Genomic DNA, 26898 nt, shown 5'->3' with positions numbered 1-26898 from the left:
GCACATGGCACCCTGAGACTCTCCAAAGTCCTAGAGAAGCTGTGGGGACAGGTTGCAGGGGTGATCAGGAGTCATCCTGAGACCACTGTTTTCTTCTCTTTGCTTTAATATCAGCTTCCACAGATGCACCTAAATTTGTGTTGGAGTGAAAAACGGCACCTGTTTTTTGGGTTCACAAGGTTTCAGTTCAGCACAGTCTGCAGGTTATTTTCCACTGATTTTGGATGTTGTTTATCCAAAGAGTCATTATTTGATGCATCTGCCTCAATAGTGTCAACAAGATCCTCCTCTATTGTAACTTGCAACCCGTGGGGCTACTGGGTTCTTTTGCATTGTCTCAACTTGAGACACATCTGATGGCCAAGCCTGCGATGTTTCCTCCTGCTCATCCACACAAAGGTGCTGTCAGAGTAGTTGTGCGTGACAGCTAGGATGACAGAGGTGGCAGCCAGCCCTACATGGCAGGTCTCCTGCTGCCTTCATGCTACCAGCTTGGGTGCAAGCCACTTGTACTGACTGGGTTTGTGCTGTCAACTCTTTGCCCTTTAGAACAATCTGGCAGCACCCATCAACTTTTTATTTAATGACAGCTTTTGGTCCCCTTCCTGTGCTTTTGGGAGCAGGTTACAGCTGCAGCTGTGAAAAGCTTGAAAGCAGGGTCAACCCTCATGTATTTCACCTCTACCCTCCCCTAGCAATTAATGCTCCCACTGTGATGAGGGGTTTGGCATGACCTGGTACTTGTCTCCGGTTCTGGCCATGAAGAGCAAATGGTCAGTACCACCTTGGGACTCCTTGCTGTGGGGGTCCCCACTACTACAGGTCCTCAGGCTCTCCTGCCATCCTACAGAATGGGAAGATGCTCATTTATGGGTCTCCCTAAGGACTTGTGCTCCTACTTCTACCTCCTAGGCTTGACAGCTTTGAGCCTGTCCCCACCCCCTGCCCTGAGTATGGACCTGGGGAGAAGGGTTGTGCCCAACCCGGGGTGTGCCTGTGGGTTTCTTCTCAGCTTGCCTCTCATGTTCCTGACTGGATTGAGCAGAAAACCCTGAAACTCAGGGAAGAAAGTGCTTCTCCAAAAAATGTGATACCTCCACAGTGCCCCAAATCCCTGTGTGGCCTCGGGACAGCTTCAGCTCTGCCATGTGGTGGGGACTCCCTGGGACAACACAGACCAGCTCTCATGCAGATTGGGATGCGTTGGGAATGCCTGTCCCCCTGTCCTAGCTTTCTTGGCCCAGGAGCTGAGAGGAAGCTGCTGGCAGGTGCCCCAAGCCCCCCTGCCCCAGCTAGCAGGCTGAACCCGGGCAGGATGCTGACCCTGGGCACTGGCTGCACCAGGGCTCCCTGTGTGAGGCTTGTAGAGGTCCTAGGCACTCGTGGCCAGGCTGCTATCGCAGGTACAGTGACATCCATAAAAAGGGTAAGGAGAAATGCTTCATTAGGTTCTGACTCACAGTTGACAGCCCCTGATCCCTCCCTCCGTCCTCGGGCTGGAGAAGTCTCCTCCTCACCCTTACCCTCCTGCCTGCTCTTCCTCCCACGGAAACCAAGGGGAAAGCGGTAAAAAAAATATCTTCAGTGACTCCCGCCTCCGGGCTGTGGCCTCTCTCGGCTGCTGGGTTCGCCTTCCCTGCTTTTTTCTTGGATGCAGCTCGATGGTAATCTGAACGAAGCAACATGAGGCTGCGAGACTTTCTACTCACTTTGCTGCTCCCGTCCGGCTTCCTGGGGGGGGGGTCATACGCTCAGCAGCGTGTGAGCCCAATCTCCACACGAGTCTCAAGTGCAGAAGGTAAGCCTGGGATGCTTTCCAGGGTGGTTTTTCTTCATGGGACCAGCAGAGAAGCCTGACTGCTGTTCCCCTCCCGGGTGGATGCCTCCACTGCTGAACGCACCGCAGATCTGTGGGGACGTTTCGACTTGCTGAGGAGAGCAGCGTAGGATTAGAGAGGATCTGCAGGATGTACCCACTTTTCATGTTTTTTGGCTCTCTTTCCTTGGCTCCGTCTGGTCAGGACTTACCAGTAGCACTGGGATGCAGGAGAGGGGGATAACAGCTGATACCAGTTCAGCTTTCTGAACTATTTAGGATTTGACTCTGGCTGTTAAGGAATGGTTTTGTTATTGCTCTTTCCTAAAATTATGTTTTTGACAGGATGTGTCAGAAAATTGGTGGTTTCTCATAGCATGAATTGCTAAAATGTCTTGGTTTAATTTTTTTAAGTGGTTCTTGCAGCTGCATGTTGTTTTTTATAATAAGTAGTATAGGACTTGCAAAGATATCCCTTGAATGGAAATGTGGAAGACAGTATAGGAAAGTGTTAAATGCCCCCAACCGATGTTTTTTGAAAATGTAATCTTGCTTACCCTCAATGCCAAGGGAGTTAGGATGTCAAAGCTTTCCCCTAAGTCCTGATTCTGGGAGGCTGCTTGGAGGAAAACTTTGTGGGCAGCACGGGAAGCCTGGGATGGGGAGGCGATGCAGCAGGACTGCTGGCCAATTCCTGCCTCTCCACTTCTTTCCAGACTGCCCTGTGGACCTGTTCTTTGTCCTGGACACCTCAGAGAGCGTCGCCCTGAGGGTGAAGCCCTTTGGGGACCTGGTTACTCAAGTGAAAGATTTCACCAACCGGTTCATTGATAAGCTGACCAATAGGTACATCTCCCAGGGGTTTATCTGGGCTGGGTTTATCTGGGCTGGGTTTATCTGGGCTCCATCCTTTAGGAATGGAGCTGACTGGGATGCTGAGACCACCCTGCATGTCTTTCCACAGATGGAGAGGAGGAAAACAGGAATGCTGGGGAGGGAGGTGGGAGCCTCTCCTCCCTCTCCCAGTCCTAAGCTGCCCTCTTTTTGCTCTCTGTGCTGAGGGCAGCAGTGTGGCTTGAGCAGGGCTGCCTGCACACAGCCTCAGGAAAGAAAGGAATTCCTGGAGTGGCAGCCATGGCATCCCAACCCCACCACCTCTGGCTGGCTGTGTGGTTATTCTGCAGTGCCAAAGTAATGCTGATGCCTGTGCTCAGGCCCACAACAACCCGGGTGCTTGGGTGGCAGCAGAGCACCTCTGGTGTTTAAACCCAGCAGTCAAGAGCACTCCACAGAGCAAATCCTCCTTTGCAACTGGTGTACCCCACAACACCCAGCTTTGGGTGCCCTTTATCCACCCCATTGCCCAGCCCTTTATCTGCCACCTCCTCACCTACCTCTGCAGCCACCAACCGTTGTCTGACCATGGCTTTCCCAAGGGGAGGTCATGCAGAGATGCCCAAGACCACCAAAGCTCTCAGATCCCAGAGGGGGGTGATGCTAGGCTTGCCTGCTGGCAGGAGATCCAGGGATGCATAGGAGCACCACAAGTCCTGGGGGCACATGGGTCTTCCTGAGCTCCTCGGGACAGCAGGAGATGTGTGCTGGTGCTCAGAGGGGCACCATAGGGATGTTCCAGTGGTGCACCAGCTGGAGGGGCAGTGCCCCATCTCAGGATGGGTAGGAAAGGATTATCAGGTCATCAGCTCATCTGCCCATTTCCCAGGCAGGAGAGCTACATCACAAGGCTTTGAGTGACCAGGAGCCCTGTGCTTGGGAACAACCTGCCAGGCCTCCCTCAATGCAGCATCACTCTCCCCTAAGCAAGGCTCTGGTCTCAGTCCAGAGGCAACTGGCAGCAGTGGGATGGAGGGAACAGCAGTGGACAAGGTTCAGGTGGCATTGGGAAAGGTGTCCTGCTGGGCAGAGAGAAGATGAGCTTGAGGAAGTAAGGGAGATGTGCAGCACCACCCCTTTGGGATTGGTCCCCACATCCTGAAAAAAAAAAAATCACATCCCTTTAGGATTGATTTCTGGGGCAGTGACCAAAGCACAAGTGGTGCCTCTGTCCCAGGGAGTCACAGGTGTTGGATGTGCTAGTGCACAGGGCAGGGCTTCAACACATACACTCATCCTTCTCTGAATCACATCATCCTTCAGAGGGAGGCATCCCTCTCTGGTTTGAACGCATCTAGCAGTGGAAAACCTCTGTGTGGGATGCTTCAGTGGTTACCTGCCTTGCACTCACACACTTGGCTGTCTGGCTCAGCATCTCCTGCTCAGCTGCAACCACTGCAGCCTGGCACCTCTTCCAGAAACCTCTCTGCCAAGCTGTTTGATCCTTGCAGATGCCCATCAGGTGCCTCGCTTTGCCCTTCCACCCCCTGGACAAGCTCCCCCGGTCCCTTGCTGTGCTTTGCATGGCAAGCATGTCCCTGCCTTGCAGGAAAGCAGGGAGCCCTGGCAAATCCCTGTTTCGCAGAGCGCTTTCATGTTCCATGGTGGTGCAAGTGAAGTGGAGGTGTTGGTGGATCTGGATGAAGGTGCTGGAGCACGAGTCCTGGTGTGTCCGCACAGGTACTACCGCTGCGACCGCAACCTGGTGTGGAACGCGGGGGCTCTGCACTACAGTGATGAGGTCGTGCTCATCAAGAGCCTCACCCCGATGCCCAGCGGCCAGAGCGAGCTGAAGAACCGCGTCTCGGCCGTGAACTACATCGGGAAGGGCACCTACACCGACTGTGCCATAAAGCGGGGCATCGAGGAGCTGCTTATCAGGTGAGGCAGCAGGGCAGAGAGGGGCGTGCTGCTGGCATGACTGTGGAGAGTGCAAGCTGGGAGCTTCTGGGTTAGGACATGCCTGTGCATTGTGTAGAGCTGTCCTCAGGTTGGGAAAAGAGGTCACCTGGGCATGGAATGGGCAGAGGGGTGGCAGTGCTCTGGCTTTGCCCTGACCCCAGGATGGGGTGCTGCCTGGGGTGAGTGCCCCGAGGTGCCCAAACCACTCCTCCCCAGCGAAATCCTTGCGATGTTAAATCCCATGTTTAAACCCTTTCAGTGGTTCCCATCACAAGGAGAATAAATACCTGATTGTGGTGACTGATGGACATCCCTTGGAAGGTTACAAGGAACCCTGTGGAGGCCTGGATGATGCTGCCAATGAAGCCAAACATTTGGGGATCAAAGTGTTCTCTGTTGCCATCTCTCCCAATCACCTGGTAGGGACCACATGGCAGGGATGCTCCCTGCAGGGGTCTCAAGCGGGACCATGAGACCCCTAGTGGGGCAAAGGAGGCTCTGAGGGGCACTCCGAAAGGAGAGTGAGGGTTCCCAGGATGATCTCTGGGGACTGACCCTGCACAGGTGCCCACGGGTCTCATTCTTCCCTCCCCACCCCGACCTTAGGACCAGCGACTCAATATCATCGCCACAGACCACGCTTACCGCCGCAACTTCACCGCCACCAGCCTGAAGCCAACCCGGGAGCTTGATGTGGAGGAAACCATCAACACCATCATCGACATGATTGTGAGCACTGCCTGCCTCCTCCCCACGCCCATCCCCTGCCCAGGCTCACCTGTCTCTCTCAAACATGCTCTCTTTGCTTTCCTGTCTTGCAGAAACTTAACACAGAGCAATCGGTGAGTGTCCCCCTGCGCCTGAGCCTGTCCCCCGTGGGTCACCCACGGCCAAGGGGGGCTCAGTGGCACAACCCTGCCCTGAGGCAACTCCTGCCAGCCAGGGGAACCCCCTCGAACAGGCTGCAGTCTGACCCTTCTGCTTCCCACTGCTCTAATGCTGTTTTCTCCTTCCCTCTGGGCAGTGCTGCTCCTTTGAGTGCCAGGTGAGTCAGACTTCTGAGACCCCTGTTCCCTTCCCTCGCATCCCTGTGGTCCCAGGCTGTAACTCTGTGGCTGGTCTAACCCATACCTCTCTCCTGCAGCCTCCTCAAGGGCCCCCTGGACCACCTGGTGACCCAGGCCATGAGGTGAGGGACTGGTTGTGGCTGTGCTGTGGGACCTGGGCAGTGGGATGGGCTTACTGGGGATACTCAGAGACTTAGAATCATTATCGAAGAGTCATTAAGATTGGAAAAGACCTCTAAGATCACCTTTGGGGCATGGGTCTTCAGCATCCCACCACTGCCCCACGGAGAAGTGGATGAGGACCTACACTGTCTTCCCATGTGGCCAGCATCATCTGGTCCCCATATCCTTGGAGCATTGCTGCTTCCATCCTCCCTGCTCTCCTTTCAACAGGTCATTGTTCTATTCCTGGGGGTGATGAGCTAACTGTATTTCTGTCCTGTATTGCAGGGAGAAAGAGGCAAGCCAGGTCTTCCTGGCCAGAAAGGAGAAGCTGGAAGCCCAGTAAGTGAAGGACCAGCCCTGGTGACTCTGCACAGGGGCTATTTTTTGGCTGCTTGTGGCCAGACCCCTCAGGCGCACCCTCACCAGCATCACCCTGTTTCCATGGGGTAGTCATGGTGTGCAGTGGGGTGGCTCCTCCTCTTGCTACAAGGCTTCCTTGTTCCTCACCCAAAATAGCTGTCCCTCCTGGAGGACACGTCTCTGACTCATGTATGCCAGCCCAGGGCTGGACTCTGGGCTCCCTCCTGCATCCTCTGACACAACAAGCACAGCAGTGTTACAGGGAAACCTTTGGTAAATAACAGCCTAAAAGCATGAGGGTACTATTTCCCTCCTCCTCCCTTTTTTTTTTTTCTCTCTTTACCGGGCACACTTTATTTTTGGGAGGCACATTTCTCCCACACATGTGAGTGTGCAGTTATCCACCTTGTGCATCCCCAGTTTGGAAACCCCGTGCCGTGCATTTTTCCTTCCCGAGGGTTTTTTGCCCTTTCCTTTCATTCCAAATGATGTGTCCCCAAGTGCCCAGTTTTCCTCACCCCTAGGAAGGGCTGGAGATGGTGGAGGTGAAGGCAGGTCCCCTTGGCCCTCCACAATGATCCCATACTCCCAGACCAGGAAAACGAGGAGCAGAGTTATGGGAGAGCCTCCTGTGGGGACAATATGGTGGCTGGGCATGAGCCCCACATCAAGAGTCTGGGGGGACACTATCCTATGGTGGTGTAACACTATGTTTGTGTCCCCTAGGGCAAGCCAGGGGACATGGGACCTGTTGGCTACCAAGGAATGAAGGTATGTGGGACTGTAAGGTCACAACCATGGTTCCTTGGTGGGCCATGGGCTTTGAGCTGCAAGTGTTCTCATTCTCCCATTTCCCTCTCTCCTTTCCTCTCTAGGGTGACAAGGGAAGCCGAGGAGAAAAGGTGAGGACAGCAGGGATGTTTGGGGAAGATCCCTGTGTCCCCCAGCTTGGTTATCCTGGGCTACCTCTGCAGCTGGATCATGTTGGGGTCTGGTATGTGCCCACGATTCCATGCATCCTGCCAGCACTGCCTGAGCCAGGAGCAGGGATCCAGTGGGATCTAGTGGTATGCAGAGGCATGGTGAATGCCTGCATCCTGGGACTGAGCTGGTGTGGGGACTGCAGTGTGGTGGGGGGATGATCTGCTCGGCATGGGGGTCTGACATCTCTCTTCTTCCCTTTGCAGGGCTCAAGAGGAGCCAAAGGAGCCAAGGTCAGCCTCTGCTTTTGCACCATTTATTCTCTCTGGTTGATGCCTGGAAAGAGAAGCATCTTTGAGAATCTCTTCATGATCCTTATTTTCTGTTTCAGGGTGAGAAAGGCAGGCGTGGAATCGATGGCATCGATGGCATGAAGGTAAATCTCTGCTCCGGGGCACTTTGCTAGGCCTGAGGACCCTGTCTTTTGTCCCTTCAAAACTATTGTGGGATCCAAGAATGAAGCTCCCCTCCTGCAGAGCCATCCAGCTGCCAGCCAGGGACAGGGCTGGGATGTCCTTTCCAGGGTCTGGAATGATGAATGGGGTCTTCCCATGGGTGCCACTCATTGGAGACCCCTGCTATGTCTGCCTGACAGGGTGAAGCTGGATACCCTGGATTACCTGGATGCAAAGGCTCACCTGGATTCGACGTACGTACCCTTTGGGTGCCCCTTGCATGCAAATGAGCAGGTCTTCCATGATGGTGTGTGGAAATGGGAGCCCCCCAAGACAGGGAGCTGTGGGAGAGAGTTTCTTGGACACATGGAATGCTGGGATACCACACATGACACCCTGGGGATGTCTCCAGGGCAGTCTGCCTTATCCTTGCCTGGAAACTGTCCCCCATTGCACAGGGCTGCCTGGGATGCTGCTCTGGAAAACATTATTCTGACATTGTATTTCTACAGTTTTACTGCTTTTTCCATGCTCTCAGGATGACACATTCGTGATAGCACCAGTGTCACTGTGGTCCAGCCACAGCAGGCCAACAGCCACCTTTTCTGCCCTTTTGCTCTGAGCTTCAAAAGTGTTTCAGCAATGTGGGCTCAGTGTTGCTTGTGTGGCTCCATGGTGTCACGTCCCTCCTGTCCATCCCAGTAGGGAGTTGTGTGCTGGGCTGCTGGGATGCTCAGTCTGTGCCCAGTTTCCTACAGATAGTGTTACCAACTTGGGTTTCAGTGATGCTGCCTTTAACTTCAACAGGGAGCTCAAGGCCCACCTGGACCGAAGGGAGATCCTGGTGCTTATGGACCCAAGGGAGGAAAGGTGAGTTGCACTGCCCAGCCTCATGCAGGAAGGGTGCTGACACCCCTCTTCTGCAAGACGGAGAGGTGGCAATTCCTTGCACTACTTGGGGCAAGCCTATCACAGAATCAGAGTGGTTTGGGTGGGAAGGGACCTTAAAGCCCACCTCGTTCTACCCCCTGCCATGGGCAGGGACACCTTCCACTAGACCAGGTTGCTCCATGCCCCATCCAACCTGACCTCTACTCTAGAGGATGCCCTCCTTAACCCCCAGTGTGCCCAAGGTTAGTGGGTGCCCACAAGCCTGGAATGAGCATCCCTGAGATATTGGGGGGCTGCTGTGAAAAAGTTGGCTTTCATGAGGAGTGGAGTAGGGTGGGATCTGCTGAGGATGGGGAGAGACCACAGCCCTGAAAGAGGCTCAGGGTGCACCAGGGCTCCTGATAATCCCTGTGCTCTGGGAGCCAAGATCCACCACTGGGTGCTGAATGCAATCTTGATGGTACCTTGTGTCCTTATGAAGGGGGAGCCTGGGAATGATGGAAAACCTGGCCGACAGGGGATTCCCGGCAGCCCTGGAGAGAAGGTGGGTGAAGAAGTGCCCGTGTGAGAGGGAGAGTTCCCCTGCTTCAGCCTGGGCTTTGAAGCAGAGCTTGCCCAAAGCTCTGCAAACATGAAGGGTTTTGATCCAAAACTTCTCATTTGCACCTCTATGCCTTGCTCATGCAGGGTGCTAGAGGGAACCAAGGTGAGCCTGGACCAGTAGGAGAGACTGGTGATGAGGTGAGTCCTCTGCCTGTGATGTCCCTGTGCATGATTGCTGGCCATCCCCACTGCCTGACCACCCCTCTTGTTTCTCCACAGGGTGCTCCAGGTGCAGATGGTCCTCCAGGAGAACGGGTAAGCGAGGGCACCTCTGCCAGGCACCCCACCAGGGTATGGGCAGGGGCTGGTACCCTCTAGAAGAGGAGGAGGGGGGCTGGGGCTGAGCCCACTCAGAGGTGGGCAATGAGGGACGGCTTTGCTCCTGCTGGGAGCAGATCCTGATTCTGTGATCCCACCGTCTCTTTGCAGGGCAGCAATGGAGAAAGAGGAGCACCAGGCTCGCCGGGTGACCGTGGGCTGAGAGGAGAGCCGGTAACTGCACCCGCAGGGCAGCTTTCAGAATCTGCTTGCAAATGGGGGGATGCTTGGAAGCCAGGCGCTGGAAATAGGTGCCCAGAGGCTAACTCCACCAGCCTGTGGGCCAGCAGGCAAGCTCAGTGCCTTTCCTGCCAGTTCGGGAGGGACCTGTCTTTGTCCCCCAGCAATTGCCCCTTTACACTAACAGCTAATCACCAAATAGCCAAAATCCAGGCAAGAGTATGCCCAGCAAGCCAAGAGCAGATGAACAGTGGCCAGTTCCTTCCTCACAGCTGGAAAACCAGCTGATGGAGAGAAAAGAGACAAGTGTCCTCCTCCAGGTGCTCAGGGGCTGGGAAGGAGGGCACAGGTACCATCAGCAGCAGGGCAGAGTGAGTGGGTGTGGATGGAATGGGAGCGGGGGAACGCTCTTCCCTCCCCTTTTGGGTGGGAGTCACTAGGAAAGTATTTTTCCTGCCTGCCAGGGGTGAGTCAGCGAGGGTGAGTGTGGGAGAGACAGGCAAGAGCCATCAGCGGGCCAGGATAAACATGTGGCAAGCGACAGACATGCCACACACCACAGGGAGAGACGAGGGGTGCTGCTGTGCAGAGTGGGGGTGGTGGGACCCAGGGCACCCTGCAGCAGCATCCGGTATTCCCACTGCTGGGCAACCACCATCGCACCACTCATTCTCTGTCCCTGCAGTGAGGGCAGTGAGGACCCACCGCCAGCTTTGAAGGGGGGCAGAGTTTGCCTTGGGGAGGGAGCAACTCTGGCAGGGGGCTTCTGGCAGCCTCCTCCTTCCTGTTTACTGCTTGGGGAGCATCAGCGCTGCCGCACGAGGTGTGCGGGGCAGATGTGCGCGGGACATGAAGGCACGCCAGTGTCCTGGAGTTAAATTGTTCAGCAGATGATGGGCTGCTTCCTTCCAAGTTTTAGTCCAAGCACGAGGCTGTGTAACCTCGCCAGAAACGTCTTGGGGCCTTTTGGAAGTTGTGTTTTGTATTTGGTGTTTGCCTTATCCATCTGGAAGCTTCTAGGTTGCAAACAACAGCTTTAGGTCACCAAGCTTTCAACTGCTTCCCTCAAAGTTCACTCTCCTCTGCCTCCCCGACTTGCTCACTCCTGGCCATGGGTCTGGATGAGGAAGGTGCCACAGAGTCAGCCTGGGTCTGGCAGGCACACTGCCCTTTTGGGATGCAGCTCTGCTGGGCTGGTGGAAGGCTGTTGAGTGAAAGTGAAACTGAGCCCAGTACTGTGGTATTTCCTTCTGTTGGAACAGGTGAGGTGCAAAAACACTGAAAGTCAGGTTTTCTGGGCTCTCCTGGGCTGTCAGTTTTCTGCAAACAGCCCTAGCCCAGCTCAGGGTGCTAAGTGTTAGCAAAGGAGAGGGGAGAACATTGGTAATTAGAGGTGAGGGTGTCCCTCTTCATCTGCTGGCTCGTTCCCTTAGGAATCACCTTGGCTCCCCAGGTATGGCAGGATGGAGGAAGAGGGGGTGGAGGAAGGATGCTGCTATCCTGGAGGCTCCTCTTCATGCAGATTGCCTAGGGCAGGAGCTGCTCTAGAGGAGCAGCTGTGGTTGCAGAGTGTGGCTGGTTTGAGTTCAGGGCCAGGTCTGTGTATCTGCAGAAGGCTTAGAAGGTGAATCTCTCCAAACACTTACTTTTCTGGCACAAAATGGGCTGAAACATGTCACCTAGAGGAAAGCTTCAGAAGGTTTTCCTCTTAGGGCTATCTTCTTGGGTTCAAAGTGGCTGCACTAGCCTGTCTTTATCTCCACACATCTCAGTTTCCTACTCAGCTCCTGAATCTGTCCAAAAACCCTCTCTGTTTGGATGACTGTAATTCCATCCAGCTATTGGTGCTGCTCCCCATTGCACACAGGTCCCTTTGTACCCTACATCTGTCCCTCTTTTTGTTTCTTATGCCCTCTCTCTGTGTTTTCAGGGAGAGCCTGGACCACCTGGTGACCAAGGGCGAGAAGGACCCCTCGGACCACCTGGTGACCAGGTAAGAGCTTGTACTAACCTTCTGGCTCCCAGATGGAAGTGGTTTGGACAGTGGGGAGTGGGGTGGGGTGTTTAACTAATGCCACAGCATCTTGGGGTAACTTCTCAGCATCTTCCAGACCAGGAAGCAAAGCTGTTGAAGAGGGGCAGGAATTTCTACAAGAACTCAGGATATGAACAAGGCTGAAAAAATGGAGACTTGGTTACTGGGCTGTGTGTGGGCAGAGCAACCTCCAATTCCATGGAAACAGATGTCAACACATATGACAGAATTGGAAACTGGCAAGTGCAAGCTGCAGCACCGCACAAAATGTTCAGGCCTGGGACCAGAAGCTGCTCACCTCAGTTAGGGGAGTCAATGAAACATCTTGTGTTGGTGAGGATATCCCGACATGGCCCCAGCGGTGTCCCTGACACCCTTGGCATCTGCAGAGACAACCAAAGCCAGCATTCCTCAAACCTGCTTGCTGCAAGATGTGGCCCTCCTGCTCTGAGGACTGCTTGTCCTCAAGGAACAGATCTCAGACTTCATGGGCTTTCTGGAGAGCAGAGTTGGCTACCTCCAGCCTGAGGAAGGCTTCTGTCCCCTGCACAGTTAAAGGCTTTTGCTTCCCAAGGTGTACCTGGTGATAACTTTGGGTCTGGAGGTATTGCTGGGTCAATCATCCATGTCAATAGCACAGGTTGTAATGGCTCACAGGGTCTTTGCACCTGAGCAAGCATGCTTTGACATCACCCTTGGAGGGGCTCTGTGCGACAACTCCCCTTCTGATGGATCCAAAGACACAGAGATGAATTGAGATAACATTCCCACACTGGTGGAGCAGGACTTCTGCTGGATGTGAAGCATGGAAACCAGTGTGCAGACAAAAATGAGACAGCTTTTGAACTCCTTTATGGTCAGCCAAGCGTTGAAGAGCCCTTGGAGGAGATCTGGAGTACAGGACAGGCATGAAGGGGTGGCTGTTGCATTCACATTATCCCCAGCATGGGTGACCCCCACAGCAGACCTGCTCCATGCCATAGCCTGGGGAGAGGCTGTGCTTGCCTGGAGTTGGGCTTCCCTTGAGCCTATCTCATGCTAGTGAGGAGCACCAAATCCTCAAAGGAGGATTGTCCAGCTCCTACTGTCCTGATATTGTCCAAATGTCCTATTGTCCAGATCCTGTAGCAGAGCTGAGCTCCTGCCACAACCAAAGAGCACCTGGCAGCATCCAGCTTGCTGGGCATTGCTGAGGTGTCATTTTGAGGGGTGGCCCTGCTGGAAAGGCAGCTCTTTGGATGTGTGTGTATTGGATCTGCGCTGCAGATAATGCTGGCAAAGGAGGCTAAAGCTAGAGCTGCTCTCCATGTGGTAGAAGGCTCATTCCAGGTTCAAGGGAGGAGAAAGACCATGCAGAAGACAGAAAGTTGGTGGGGAGCCAGGCAGGGATAGATCCTTCTTCCAGATAGCCTTCACTGTTGGGGAGGAAGAGGAAAAAGAACCATCTCCCTGCTGTCTCTGAGCCTGTGGGATACCAGTTTTCCCTCTCCACCACTGAACTTGAGTCAAACCCCTGTCAGAGAGAGAGAAGCATTACAAAAGCAGCTCAAATGCCTTCCCGGACCAGCGGTCACCTCAGTGCCTCCACCACTCCAGGGAGATTTGAAAAGTAGTTGCAAAGTGAGGATGATTTTTCCATAAGCTGAGGAAGAATGCTTTTTTTTTTTTTTTTTTTTTAAATTAAAAATAAATGCATAATTGGGCTTGGGTAAGAGTAGGACTTTGGCAAACATGAATATTTATCAAGCCGTGTTATCTGCAAGCTCTGGATCTTGAAGTGTATTTCTCTTGGCAAGGGGAAAGGGCTCCCGCTAACCTGTGACTCCCTTTCATCCTGTTTCTATCCAAGGGAAGCTAAAGGCCAGCATACTCTTTCCCTGATCCTCATGGACAGGTTTGGTGGCCCTTCTCTCTTCCTGGCCGTGGTGCCCATCCCTCCTGCGGTTCTTGTCGCACCCAGAAAATTAGTGGACAAATATTTCCTCACCCCAAATCCTGCATCGTCATGAACTCCTCCAGGGCCATGAGAGATTTGTGCTGTGTGCTGCTACAGTGAGGACATGTATGGCCAGTGCGAGCCAAGGGTGCAGCGGCTCCAGCCTTGGCTGGTGTGAGGGATCACAAGTTCCTGTCCCTCCTTCCAAGATTTCTCTCTTCTGGGCTTTTGGGCAGAAATAAGGTCACATGCCTTAGAGCAGTTCAGTACTCTGCTCTGTGCAATATTAAGTCTTCTGCACCTTTCCTTGGAAGAAGGGCGTGTACGGCGTACATGGATGTTTGGCACCAGCTCTCTGCCTACCTCTGTGCTCTCCATTGCCTGGGGGGCCAGCTGTGAACCCAGCTCTATGTGAAATGCTGCCTCACTTGAACATTTGGACCAATGGGCAAGAGCATCCCTACCCAGTAAATGTCCACCATCATTACCAACCTCCCAGAAAGCAAACCCCACAGAGGGCTGTCAGCACCGAGCAGAAGGTGGAGGAGCTCCCTTGGACATCTGTGGAGCTCTTGGAGAAAAGAACCCTCCTCCTGCCTCCTCTTGTCTCTTGCTGTCTCTGGCCAGCCCTACAGCTGATGGAACAAGTGCCCACTGCCCAGATGGGATGTGGTATAGTGACAGCTTTGGTCCCTTCCAGCACCTCCTGCCAGAGCTCTGCAGCCTCCTGAGGATGGAAACTCCCTGGAGCCACAAAAGGGCCTCTGCCAGCTTGGCTGTGCCCCAGACGTGTCTGAGCCTCCAGATATGGGGAGGCTTGTGTCACCTTCAGGATGATGTGCTTGCACCAAGGACTGACCTCTGCCCCAGGGGCACCTCTGTCACAGCCACTGTGCAACCCAGCTGTGCTTTGATGCTGGAAAGCACCAGCCCTTCCTCCCCAGTCTTCTTCCCACCAGGTCATCTGTTACTGGGGCAACCTGTGGAGGAGAGGGATAGCTTTGGGAACCTCAGCCACCACTGAAAGCATATGATGTTCAGCCCAGACCTGCAGTGTCACACCTTGCCCTAGAAAGCTTCTTGGTTCGGTTCATGCTCAGCAGGGATCTGCTTTCGACAGGGTTTTGCAGAGAAAATGGCATAAGGAAGCATGGGGAAGCAGGAGGGCACAGGGAGAGCCAGGCACAGCTCCTGAAGCATCTCCCCCCTAACATTAACCCCTGTCAGTGGGTCCTTCCTTGGGCTGGCTGAGTTGGAGGTGACTCACTGGTGGGTGCAAGGCACAAGGCGGGCACACATTATGAAATGAAGGGACCAGCTGCTTCAGTGCAGGAGCAGCACCAAAGAAAAGCCCTGCTGAGTGAACTCTTTGTGTTTCCCTAGGGTGAACCTGGACCCCCAGGACCCAAAGGCTACAGGGGAGATGACGGCGCTCGTGGCAATGAGGTTAGTGCTTCTTCATCACCACATCTTCTGGGGGGGAGGGGATGAAGGGACTACCAGGAGATGCTGTCCCTGAGGGCTTTCCCCATATCCCTTGGATATTGGAAACCTACTGTAGGTACAAACTGCAGTGTTCCTGGCAGACACATTGAGGCATTTCCCACGGGTCCTTAAGGCCATGACTGGCTTTCCCCCAACTTCCCATAGGTCATTTCTTGGAGAGGGTATGGCCACACCATAAACCATGTGGCTTCCCATCACAGATGCTGGGAAAGATGCCCTCTGGGGGCAGCCACCTCAATCTCCCAGCAGGTTTGATCCCCAGGGCAGGGAGCAAACTGAATCCCAAGCCCAGATGATGGCTTTCATAGAAATCATAGAACAGTTTGGGTTGGAAGGCACCTTAAAGTTCATCTCGTTCCAGAGATGGGCAGGGACACCTTCCACTAGCCCACGTTGCTCCAAGCCCTGTCCAACCTGGCCTTGAACAATTCCAGTGATGGGGCAGCCACAGCTTCTCTGGGGAACCTGTGCCAGGGCCTCACCACCCTCTGAGTAAAGAACTTCTTCATAACATCTAATCTAAATCTTCACATTGTTCTTGTATAATCTCCTATGTGGGCTCATGTTGGTAGCTGGTTACCTCAGCTGGTTACCTCATCATCTTCCCAGCTGAAATTATGTGCAATGTATGACTGCCTCTTGTGCTCCCTCCAGGGCCCAAAGGGATCACCTGGAGCACCTGGGCTGCCTGGAGAACCTGGTCTGATGGGAGAAAGGGTGAGTGGTACTGCTGTGGAGATACCCGGTCTGAGGAGAGCAGGATCCTGCTGCCATGCTATCTGAGGGGTCTGCTTTTCTTTATCTCCCCTATGTCTCTCTTCCTTTCCAGGGAGAGGATGGCCCTCCTGGGAATGGCACAATTGGATTCATAGGTGCCCCAGTAAGTTTTTTGTGTTGCCTTGAAACCGTAAAACCATTATTTGTCCTTGTCTAACCTAACGTGCTTCCTTTTTTTCATCCCCAGGGGCAGCCAGGAGACAGAGGTGACCCTGGCATTAATGTAAGTGTGCTCCTTCCTCATACACCCAGAATTTACCCTTGGTTAGGCACTTAGAGCTGCATGGTAGAATGGGCTCCCTGAAGCAGCCTGCTCCTCCAAGGCCCTCTTTTCCTTCTGCCCACCTCTCCCTACAGTGGATGCTTCTGGTGGAAGTGTCCTGCCTTAGTAGTGACACCCAAGGGCAGCAGCCTGGGCTGGGTGCTCTCTGATGCAGTCCTAGAGCCAGAATTTGGGGTTGGGAGTGCCAGCCAGGGGGAGCTGGACGATGCTCTGGTGGGGACATGACTTAGTGATGGACTTGGCAGTGCTGGTTTAACGGTTGGACTCTATCTTAGTGTCCACGCTAAATGATTCCATCATTCTGTAGCAGGGAAAACTGCCTAAGAAGCTCTCTCTCCTTCAAGAGCACTGAAATTTGGTGCTAGGGACACCTTACACTGCTCTCCACCCCCTCCCAAGCCAGCTCTCACAAGGTCACCACATGCCAGCACCAACTTCACCATGCTAACCACAGCCATCCATGCAGGAGTCTTCTCTGTATTGTTTTTCAGGGAACAAAAGGCTATGTTGGACTTAAAGGTGATGAAGGAGAAGCTGGAGATCCTGGCAATGATGTGAGTATTCTATGTAATGGTGAATCCTCTTTCCCTGTGAGCACAGTGCAGGAGCTTTGGGCTGGATCTCTTACACTGATGGGTCAGAGCCATCAGACTTTGTAAGTCTTCACACTTTGCTGCTGAGCAGTGTCTGAGGGATGGCAAGAGGAGCTCTCTCCAGGTGTTCATTTTGCGTCCTAGAGGTGACAAACCTCCAGATTTGTTAGTCTGAGGTCGGCATCACCTCTGCAAGACTTTGTAAGCTTCCAGGTAGCACTGATGGTTGCACCTGTGCTGCACCACTGTCCCATGGAGGGAGATTTTCCCAGTGTCCATCCTGACCCTTCCAAGTCCTGGTTTGGTTGGGTACAACAACCTCAGATAACATTTCTGTGGTGAAACAGGGCTCATCAGGCACTGGAGGTGAAGGTGCTGCCCCCTGACACACGCAGATTTGTGGGGTTTGTTTTTGCTTTCATTCCAGAACCCAAACCCTGGCCCCAGGGGCATCAAAGGAGCGAAGGGCTACAGGGGACCCGAAGGTCTCCCGGTAAGTAAGGACCCTGGCAGGATTTGCACTGACAGCATCCATCCATCCCCTGGGTGCTCTGGGGGCAACACCAAGCCATGACACACACACTGTGTGTGTGCTTGCTGCCTTCCTGTCTCAGTGTGCCTGGCACATGTGGAAGTGGGTCTCCTCCCCCACCTCCGTGCAGCACCAGGGCATCATGCAAACAAGCTGATGTATCTGATCCAAGCCCAGTGCAGGGGCCAGCAACTGGGAAGCCAAAAGGCTTTTTCCAGCTCTGCATTGCTTATCAAGGTATCAGCAGACTACGCTGCTGATAGGACATGACTGCTCTTGTAACTCCTCTCTCCTATGCTTCTGTTTGACAGGGACCACCAGGACCTGTGGGGCCTCCGGGACCAGATGTGAGTGGGACAGGACTGGGGTGCTGCTTGCTGGCCTGGTCTGTGCTCCCCCTGGCTCCTGGGAGGGGGGACACTGCTGTGGGAGCCTCCTGCTCCTGGGCTCAGTGGTGGCTGTCCCCCATTACTGTCCCAGCAAGTCTCAATGGCCATGTTTTCTTCATGCCAGTCCATCACTAGCCAGGCCCCACTTGCACAGTGCTCATTTCCAGATCAAGACTTTTTTTTGGGCACACAGAGCAGCAGCAGGGGTGGTGGGTAGAAATCAAACATTTCTTTTCCTCTGTTTTCAGGAATGTGAAATCTTGGACATCATCATGAAGATGTGCTGTGAGTATCCCTGTACCTCTCCTCCCACCCTGCTTGGTGCCTTACTAAGTGGGAAATATCAGTGGCAGCTGATATTTCACTGGCCCCTCCAGCAAGAAGGACCATCCCCAGGCAGGGGAGTGCCATCCATGGACACCGCTCCCCTTCCATGAGGCACAGTTAAGTCCCCTTGACCCAGGGATCTCCAACTCCACCTCTGGAGTAGCTCATACAGCTGTGTCTCACTTGTACATGCTGTAGACTGGCTCTGTACAAGGAAAATATGAGCAAAGTTGTGTAAAATCCTTGAGTGGCCCATTTTACCTTGGTTTTTTGGTTGGTTGGTTGGTTTTTTTAATATATCAGGGTCTAATTTCCCCCCCTGGGAAAGGGAGGTCTCTTTTGGGATGTCCTGCTATGGGGAGAAGCAGCACACATGTGCTGCAGAGGGTTTCTGGCCCATGGCCAGTAATGAAACGCTGGAAGGACACAGGGTACTTGAGGAACCGAGTTTGAGCTCTGTGCTCTGGTGATTTACTTAATCCCTTCAGGATTAGCTTTTATTTTTATTTAAATAACACGAGCACGTGCAGAAACAGCTCTGCTGCGTGCGGTGCTCCAGGGCAGGGCATCCCAGCCTGAAGCAGGCAGGATATCTGGGTGTTTCAAATGGGAGGGAAACCTGCAGGAGCTTGGATTGGGCCGGGCCAGTTAGCTCTGGGTTTGCAGAAGCAGAAACCTGCAGTCTGGATTAAGGTGTGAAAAAACCCTTTGTCAAGCATTTTAACGTTCTCTCTTTCCCTTCTCCTCTAGCTTGCTGTGGTGAGTGTTACTTGGCAAAGTCACTCTGCAAACATTTGCTAGTCCTTCTCCTTGCTTGCACCCCTCCCTTTCCCTGCTCCTTGCCCTCTGCTGTGGAAGGGAGGACCCCACAAGGGAGGACCAGGCATGAGCCAGGCAGGGAAGGGCAGTAAGCAATCCCTGAGGGTGCCACATGGATTCAGAGGCTGATGTGGCTGAGTTGTACAACTGGAAAACTGTTGTCAAGGTGCCCTGTGCCAGCAGGGTGGATTTTCTCCACCCTTTTTGCAGTTGGGATGTCTGCTCAGAGCATACTGTGGATCCAGCTCTGCCCTCTTCCTTCCAAATCCTGTGCTGGTCAGCAGAGTAATGCGCTGGGTTTTTTTCCCTGCTGTTGTCCCAGTAAGTTGAGTTTACAGTCCAAAAGCTTGAAGGAAAAGCTAAGGGCACATGATGTCCTGCAGCTATGGGAAATAGGGGAGCAAGCTGAGTCAGCCTCCTCCAGCCCACCAGTGTCACCTCTGTCCTCCTGGGCCGGGTGAATGGAAGAAGTGAGAAGGCTTATGAGGAAATGGGTTGTAGAATAATTACTGGGTGGTTTAAGGGTACTCACAGCCTGGAAATGCCATATGTATTATAAGGGAGCAAATGCAAATAGAAAAATTCATAAACTGCCTCCCAAGTCTGGTATGCAGCTATTTTGCTGCATTATTTTACCCTGGGCTTTGCGGGTGGGTAGGGCATGGGCAGGCTGATTCCTTTGGGGGTGTCTCCCTTCAAAACATGTCCCTCCACTCCTGTGCCTTGCTGCAGAGTGCACCTGTGGTCCCGTCGACCTCCTCTTTGTGTTGGACAGCTCAGAGAGCATTGGCCTGCAGAACTTCCAGATTGCCAAGGACTTCATCATCAAAGTCATCGACCGCCTGAGCAAGGATGAGCGGGTCAAGGTGAGATTTGCACCGAGTGCTGCAATATGCTTGTGTGCACTCACATTTTTATGCTGCAAACAGGAAAATGGGGAGATGCCTCTGCTCCAGAAAGCCTCCATGAGGCTTGAGTTCAAGCTGGGGGTGGGTCTTGATTCCTCCCAAATTCATAAAGTGATGGAGATTGGACAGCAGTTTGTTGTCCCAAAATATAGACATCTCACTCTTCCTGGGCAAAGGGACTCTGCCTGCTGTGACTGGGAGCAATTTGTCTATGTCCCAGAGCAGATGGCTCATCAAGCATTCAATCAGCTTGATTAATCTCTGCTCAATCAGTGTCTCAGTCTCTTCCCTGTCCCAATGAGCATTCCAGGTATCTGGAGTAGAGGTGTGTTGGAAGTCTCTGATGTCTAGCCCCCTAGGCACCCTTGTTTGCCCCCCACACTTGGGTTTAGGTTACCAGTTAAGCACACTACTTAAAAATTACCTTTGCAGTCCAAAACCAGCAATGCCATCCCCTGTAGTGAGTCTTTCAGTCTGAAAAGGGACACACAATTGCTTGCTCTCCTAACTCTTCTCTGGTAACCTGCTGTGTATGGAAATTTCATTTACCTCAGTGATTTTGAAGGGGTATTTGGGATTCAGAGTTTCCCTAAGGTATAACCCACCACATCTAAAACACACAGTCTGTAAAGACACCATGACTTGTTGCTGAACACTTGTGTGGGCACACATGGGATTTTTGGATGGCAAAAAGCAGAAAGGCTGGAGCTGGGCAGTAAAACCACTACGTTGGAAGAAAACCAGAAGTTTTGAAAACAGACCTTCTCATAGAACCATAGAATCTCCTGAGTTGGAAGGGACCCACAAGGATCATCAAGTCCAACTCCTAACTGCACATAGGACAACCCCAAGAATCTTGCCATGTGCCTGAGAGTCCAATGGCTTATGTTGAGACCACTGAGCCAAGAGACCTAAATTTGGGTCTTGTTTCACTGACTGTCTCACCAAATTGGTCCCCATGTACATCCACTCCTATTGGGGTTCTGTCTGCCTGGAATAAAGCAGAGAAGCATCAGAGCCTGGCATGAAGGCATTTAGGACAATTAGCAGGATTCTGAGCCTCAGGGATCCCCTGAAGTATCAGACCCTTACTGGCTTCTGTTTTGTCCAACAGTTTGAACCCGGGGAGTCCCGTGTGGGCGTTGTGCAGTACAGCCATGACAACACGCAGGAGCTGGTGGCCATGGGGGATGCCAACATAGACAACATCGGGGCGCTCAAACAGTGAGTCTGTGGGGTCTTGGCACATCACACAGGGATCTGATCCAGGGACACCTACTCACCTCCCATCCCCCACCTGCAGGCCAGCAGCTCCTGCAACTGCAATGGTGCTAAATGTTCTTTAGTGGAAGGTAGTGATTGATGGCATCATAGGAGCTCCTGAGGCCAAGGAGCTTGCCAGTTTTCTACTTGGTGGCAAGCTTGTCAGAGATATTGTGTTCTGTCCCCTCCAGTACCCACGGCTTGCAGGCTCACTTGTGTCTGTCCTTACAGGGCGGTCAAGAACCTGAACTGGATAGCTGGGGGGACCTACACTGGAGAAGCCCTGCAGTTCACCAAGGACAACCTCCTGCGGAGATTCACCTCTGACAAGCGCGTCGCCATTGTCATCACAGACGGACGCTCCGACACACTGCGGGACCCCACCCCACTCAACTCCCTGTGCGATGTCACCCCGGTAAGGGCACGGGGGACCTGCCACACAGCAGCTGTGCATCATAGCAAAGGCTCTCCGGGCATCTCCCTGTCTTGGCTACCCTAGGATAGGGTGGGGGACACAGCTGTCGCTATAAGCACTCTCACAAAGTGACAGGCATTTGCAGTTGCAAATGCATCAGATGATGAATGCATCCAGTGATGGACTTTAACTTCCCTGCAGGTGGTTTCCCTTGGGATAGGTGACATTTTCCGGAACCCTCCAAATCCAGATCACCTGAATGACATTGCTTGTTTAAGCAGACCAACCAGGCCAGGACTGTCCATTCAAAGGGACAATTATGCTGAGCTCCTGGATGACACCTTTCTGCAGAACATCACCTCATACGTCTGCCAAGGTGGGTGAAAGGTGGTGGCTGGAGGCAATGAGGAAGGCAGTGAGGCTTACCTCAGCCAAGGGGTGAGGGATACAGGATGCCCTCCCTTGCGTTCCCCCCGTCATGCTCTTGAGCAGATGTTGAGGGAAGAAAACAGAGATCAAATTTAGTTAAAGAAGGGACAGGGATATCTCGTGTCTCAGAACACTTTGCAGTCAGGTCCACATCCTCACCTGCTGCAGGACTTCTCTGTCCACAGCATTTTTAAAGCACATTTATAGCCTTTGCTCAGGGTCTTGCACAAGTGACCAAGGTGAGTGTCTGTCCCTCCTGTGGCTGGTTCGAACAAGTGGTTTTCATGGATGAGTTGGTGACACTAATCTCTCTGATTTTCTTAACAGAGAAGAAATGTCCTGACTACACCTGCCCAAGTGAGTATTGACTCCTCGTGCTACACTGAAAGGTTGTGGGTGCTGTGGTGGGGGAAGTGGGAGTTTATGGGTATGCATGGCTTGGACACCTCTTGCAATGTGAGGAGGCTCCTGGTGTGAAGTGAGCAAAATCTGTCAGACACTCTCAGGGTCTCTCACACACATGCCAGCCCAAAGCACCTGGGGGAAAGCCTAGATGATTGCTTCTCTGACACCTCAAACCTAGAGAGGAGGCTGTGACAGATTGTAACCCTCCCAGGCTTTAGTGGATGCAGGTAATGAGGTCAGTTGGGAGAATGAGGAAAAATCATGGCAGGGATATTGGAGAAAACTGCTTGAAAAGTGAGTACAGGGAGGATTTTAATGGAGTACACCTCCAAATCAGAAGCGTTTGCAGTCCTCAGACTTTCCATGGAAAGAAGTGAGGCAAAGGAGATGAAGTGGTTCCCCAGACATGCAAGGAGAGCCACTGCATTTAAACAAGAGTCACTAGATTATCTAAACCAAACAAACACCTGAGAATGCAGCCTGTCCTAAACCAAATAAAAGAAGGAATGAAAGGGTAAAAGGACAAGTGTAGGATCTGGGGTAGGGGAAACAAAGCTAGCAAGGGTAGGGATTTCCTGAGTCTGACAAGGCAGGAAGCCTATGAGACAGCCAGTGACTTCATCGGCTTTCCGTGGAAGAGGCAGGAGGAGAAGTGCAGCATAACAAGCCCTGGACATTTCCCCTTGCAGTCACCTTCACCAGTCCAGCAGACATCACACTGCTGGTGGACAGCTCCACCAGCGTGGGAAGCAAGAACTTCGAGACCACCAAGAAGTTCGTGAAGCGGCTGGCAGAGCGGTTCCTGGAGGCTGGCAAGCCCGCTGATGACTCCGTGCGCGTCTCAGTGGTGCAGTACAGCAGCAGCAACCAGCAGAGAGTGGAAGCTCAGTTCCAACACAACTACACAGTCATTGCCAAAGCCATTGACAACATGGAGTTCATGAATGACGCCACAGACGTCAATGCTGCTCTGCAGTACATCACGCTGATGTACCAGCGGTCCGCCCGCGCCGGGGCCAAGAAGAGAGTGCTGGTGTTTTCTGACGGATACTCCCAAGGGATCACCGCGAGTGCCATTGAGAGAGCTGTGCAGGAAGCCCAGCGGGCTGGCATTGAGATCTACGTGCTGGCAGTGGGCAGCCAAGCCAACGAGCCCAACATCCGTGTCCTGGTCACGGGGAAGAGCGCAGATTACGACGTGGTCTATGGGGAGCGCCACCTCTTCCGTGTGCCCGACTATACCTCTCTGCTGCGTGGCGTCTTCTACCAAACTGTCTCCAGGAAGATAGCTGTTGACTGAGCATATGGGTGGGTTTCTGCCAAGGCCATAGTGTCTTCTGTCTTGCCTAAAAAAGGAAAACCAAAAAAAAACCAAAACAAAACAATACAAAAAAAATTTAACAGTGTTTTTGACCAACGTGAGGAATTTGCATCTATGCAGATAACCATAATGCCACAGCCTGGCTCTACATAGTCCCCTTCCTTCTCCCCCTGCTTCATCACCTCTGCCTCTTCTCTTTTAGCCTCAAATTTCCCTCACTGCCCATGATTGCCCTCCCTCCCCGCAAATACACCTAGCAATAAGCCATCAGAAAACAAATACCAACCTCATCTCACTGTGTCAAGAAAGAACCAAGATGAGGAATTTGTACCACTAAGAACTAGCCTGGTCTCCTGAGGCTTATTATGCTCTTTTCATATACTTTTTTTTAAATTGTTTTAATTTCCTTCTCTGTTTCATACATCAGTTGAACCATTGCCCAGCTCACAATGATCCTAACCTAATGCTGTGCTTCAAGTGAATTATTTACACTTAGCAAGCTTTGAGAGGGGATCGTTGTCACAGCTGGCAAGTTTGGTTTGTATCTCCCACGCCTGGGGAGGAGGGAGGGCTGGACTGCATTACCCAAGCTGTGTGGAAGCATCTCTGGCCTCCAGTGCCATGGGACGGGACACTGACTTCCCAGGGCTGGAGTAGAGGTGGGTGGTGGAGCATTCCTTGGCATTGATACTCCTATTCATGGCAGGGAGTCTGGGCACCGACCAAAGGAAAGATGGGCAGCAGCCATTGGGGAGGGGGAAACCCCAAAAGAAGCTACATAACTGCACAGAACTGATCTCATGGTTCTACAGTGAAACCAGGAACCTCATGAATAACCTGATGACTTGTGTAATGGTTCAAGCTCCATTCTGGAAAATCTCTCTGAGCCCAGTTAGTGGGATTTTTTTTTAATTTTTTTTTTCCCCCAAAAGAGTCAAGCTGACTGACTCCCAGCGAGCATTCAGAGAGTACTGTTTCTATAGGACCACCTAGGAGTTAGGCACCTGGGCCTTAGGGAAACCCACTAACTGTATTATATATTGAATTAAGGCCTCATCCTCAGCCCAGCAAAGTTAAAGGAAAGGCTGCCATCATCTCCCAGGGTCTTTGACTCACACCCTACAGATATACTGACAAAGGTGCTATCACTTATGTGGGTGATGTGGGCCCTTGGTGTTTACACAGTTGTTTCTAGGACTGCACTTAAGATGTGGTTTGGCTGGGTGAGATTTTGTTTCAGTGCTTCCATTGGTGCTCTTGCTATGAATTCATGCACTTCCAAGAAATCAACAGTGATTGCCAGGTATCAGCACCCTAAACTCTTTACTTTGTATCCAAACCCCCATTGTACAAGTTAGTTTTATTTTATGCCTGTGTTTTACTAAAATTGTCCACTTGGGAAATTTGTCAAATAAATTGTTTTCCACAGTGTCGTTGGAAGTTTGTCTGACTTGAATTTCAAGGGCTCCAAATGTTCAAAAAAATCACTTGGTAAAATAGAGGTTGCTGGGATCTGGCAGGACTCCAGCAAAATTTCTCACATAAAACTGAGGGGTAGAAGCAAAGAGATCGATTGGTTTTTTCATCACGTCTGGCTGTTATTGAATACCATGGGTTTGAAATATACTGTGAATCCTCTTCCCCTATTAAATAGTGCATAAAAATTTATGAGAAGAGCACTGAGCTCTCACAGAATGGGAAATGCTTGCCCAGCTTCTGTTTGCCTTCTGGTTGCAAAAAACCCCAAACCCTACACAACTGCATTTGCTTTTTTCTTATGTGCAGCATCTCTCCTTAATACTTCATTTCCCTGGGCAGGTAAGGATGCTGCTCTGGAAACAGGGCTAGTGCTGGACGTATCTTTAGGAATAGTTGTGCTTTCAGAAGAATTTGTAATGGGAAAGCTAGAAGCTCATTTTCTCTTAGGAAGCCTGCAAAGTACCTTCTCAAGAGAGTTGGATTATTTTTTTTCCCCCTTCTGCAGTCCAGAGGGGGTTGCAGAGAGAGCTGTGTTATCTCTCCCTCTGGAGAGAGATAACCCTAACAGACATGAACAGAGGCCTTGGGAAGGCAACAGAGAAACAGAGAGGATACTAAAGGCCCCAGAGAGGGCAGGAACGTGCCTTTTTCACCCTGGGGCCTGGTGCTTAAATAGCACTGTCAGGTATGTGTTTCTCGTGTTCTAAACAAGCTTTTGAATTCTTTCCACTTCCTTGGCCTTTCTGGGGATACCTGCATATCTTACTTCACAGTATCAAACATCTCATCCAGCTTTACCAAGCTCAGTGCTCCCCAAATGTTGGTTTCACATACTAAGATAGCTCTGAAAGGTCTTTGGGGAAGCTCCTAGACCACACCTGTATGTGCCAGGGGCTTGCCGCAGCCTTTCACTGGGGATTCACACGAAGTCACTTGTTGCCCAGACAGTGGGGACATTCAACAGGAAAATGGTGTCCTGTTTCTGAAACAGCGAGGCACTGCCTTGCTCCTGCCTTGTCTCATGTCCTTCTCTTAGTCATGCTGTCTCCTGGATGTCTCAGCTGAGACGCTTGTTGGGCTCCCTGCAGTGCTGGGGACACCTCACTCACAGCTGGAAAGTCTGAGGAGCATCCCTAGGGAGGCTCTGCATGTGGCTGGTGCCTGTATCAGATATCCCGCTCTCCTCTCCATGGAAAGGTAGGAAAAAATGCCTTCACATCTGCCCTAAGAAAGGCGCTTATTGTTACAGCTCAGGAAATGCCTATTAATGGCTTGCCACAGTCCTTGGCATGAGTCGAGGACTGTGATAGGGACAAGCCCCTGGGCTACACACTCATGGCAAGGGCTGCCCAGCCAGCAGGATGTGCTGCTGCCAGCAAGAAGGGGTGGGAAAAGGGGGCTTCTACCTGTTCCCAGCTGGGCCACGTCCAACACAGGGATGTAAAAGGCACCTGGGGAAAGATCTCTCTGTCTGTGGGCTGATTTACAGCTCTTTGCTAGAAAAGGTAAGGTGTCAGGAGGGATCTTTCCTGCTTCCATTCATTTTCCCCCTCCACTCCCTAACCGTGCCCTAGCATTTTACCCCTGCAGAAAGGAAAAGAAAATCCCAAACCAGCAAAAAGTGTCTGTTTCCAATCCTCAGTTCTGGAGTGTTTTCCCCATGAGAAAAAAACCCAAATGTTCACTTCAAATTCCAGTTTGCCCAGAATAAATAATTTTAACCAGAGCCAGGTGGCAAGCTGGCTTTCCCAGAAGACAGGGACCTGCAGGAATCTTTCAGCAGTGCCCAGGACCTTGTGTTTAGGACTGTTGCCTTGTCTCTCCCCACTCCTGTGCACTCTTCAGGCAGGACTGCAGGAGCCCTTGTCGGGTATTTGGGCCAAGGTTGGCCCCAGTCATTTTGTCTTCC

General features: G+C 52.3%; 1 protein-coding gene across 1 annotated transcript; it reads left to right on the top strand.

Moving 5' to 3' along the window:
- Positions 1 to 1488: 1488 nt before the first annotated feature.
- Positions 1489 to 24940, top strand: COL6A1 (collagen type VI alpha 1 chain). The gene is made up of 35 exons (XM_032692785.1): positions 1489 to 1798; positions 2533 to 2662; positions 4391 to 4591; positions 4872 to 5031; positions 5219 to 5341; positions 5434 to 5454; positions 5637 to 5657; positions 5757 to 5801; positions 6130 to 6183; positions 6931 to 6975; positions 7080 to 7106; positions 7392 to 7418; positions 7517 to 7561; positions 7781 to 7834; positions 8388 to 8450; positions 8953 to 9015; positions 9159 to 9212; positions 9294 to 9329; positions 9504 to 9566; positions 11503 to 11565; positions 14927 to 14989; positions 15704 to 15766; positions 15879 to 15929; positions 16014 to 16049; positions 16601 to 16663; positions 17130 to 17195; positions 17546 to 17581; positions 17872 to 17908; positions 18701 to 18709; positions 19502 to 19635; positions 20792 to 20901; positions 21172 to 21355; positions 21557 to 21731; positions 22112 to 22141; positions 22879 to 24940. The coding sequence occupies exons 1-35, from the start codon at positions 1684 to 1686 to the stop codon at positions 23487 to 23489; spliced, it is 3078 nt and encodes a 1025-aa protein (XP_032548676.1). The 5' UTR covers positions 1489 to 1683; the 3' UTR covers positions 23490 to 24940.
- The last annotated feature ends 1958 nt before the right edge of the window (positions 24941 to 26898 follow it).

The sequence above is a fragment of the Chiroxiphia lanceolata genome, chromosome 7 (assembly GCF_009829145.1).
Source record: "Chiroxiphia lanceolata isolate bChiLan1 chromosome 7, bChiLan1.pri, whole genome shotgun sequence".
NCBI classification, from domain to species: domain Eukaryota; kingdom Metazoa; phylum Chordata; class Aves; order Passeriformes; family Pipridae; genus Chiroxiphia; species Chiroxiphia lanceolata.
The sequence above is the reverse complement of the archived record's forward strand: the minus strand, read 5'-3'. Positions and strand labels throughout refer to the sequence as shown.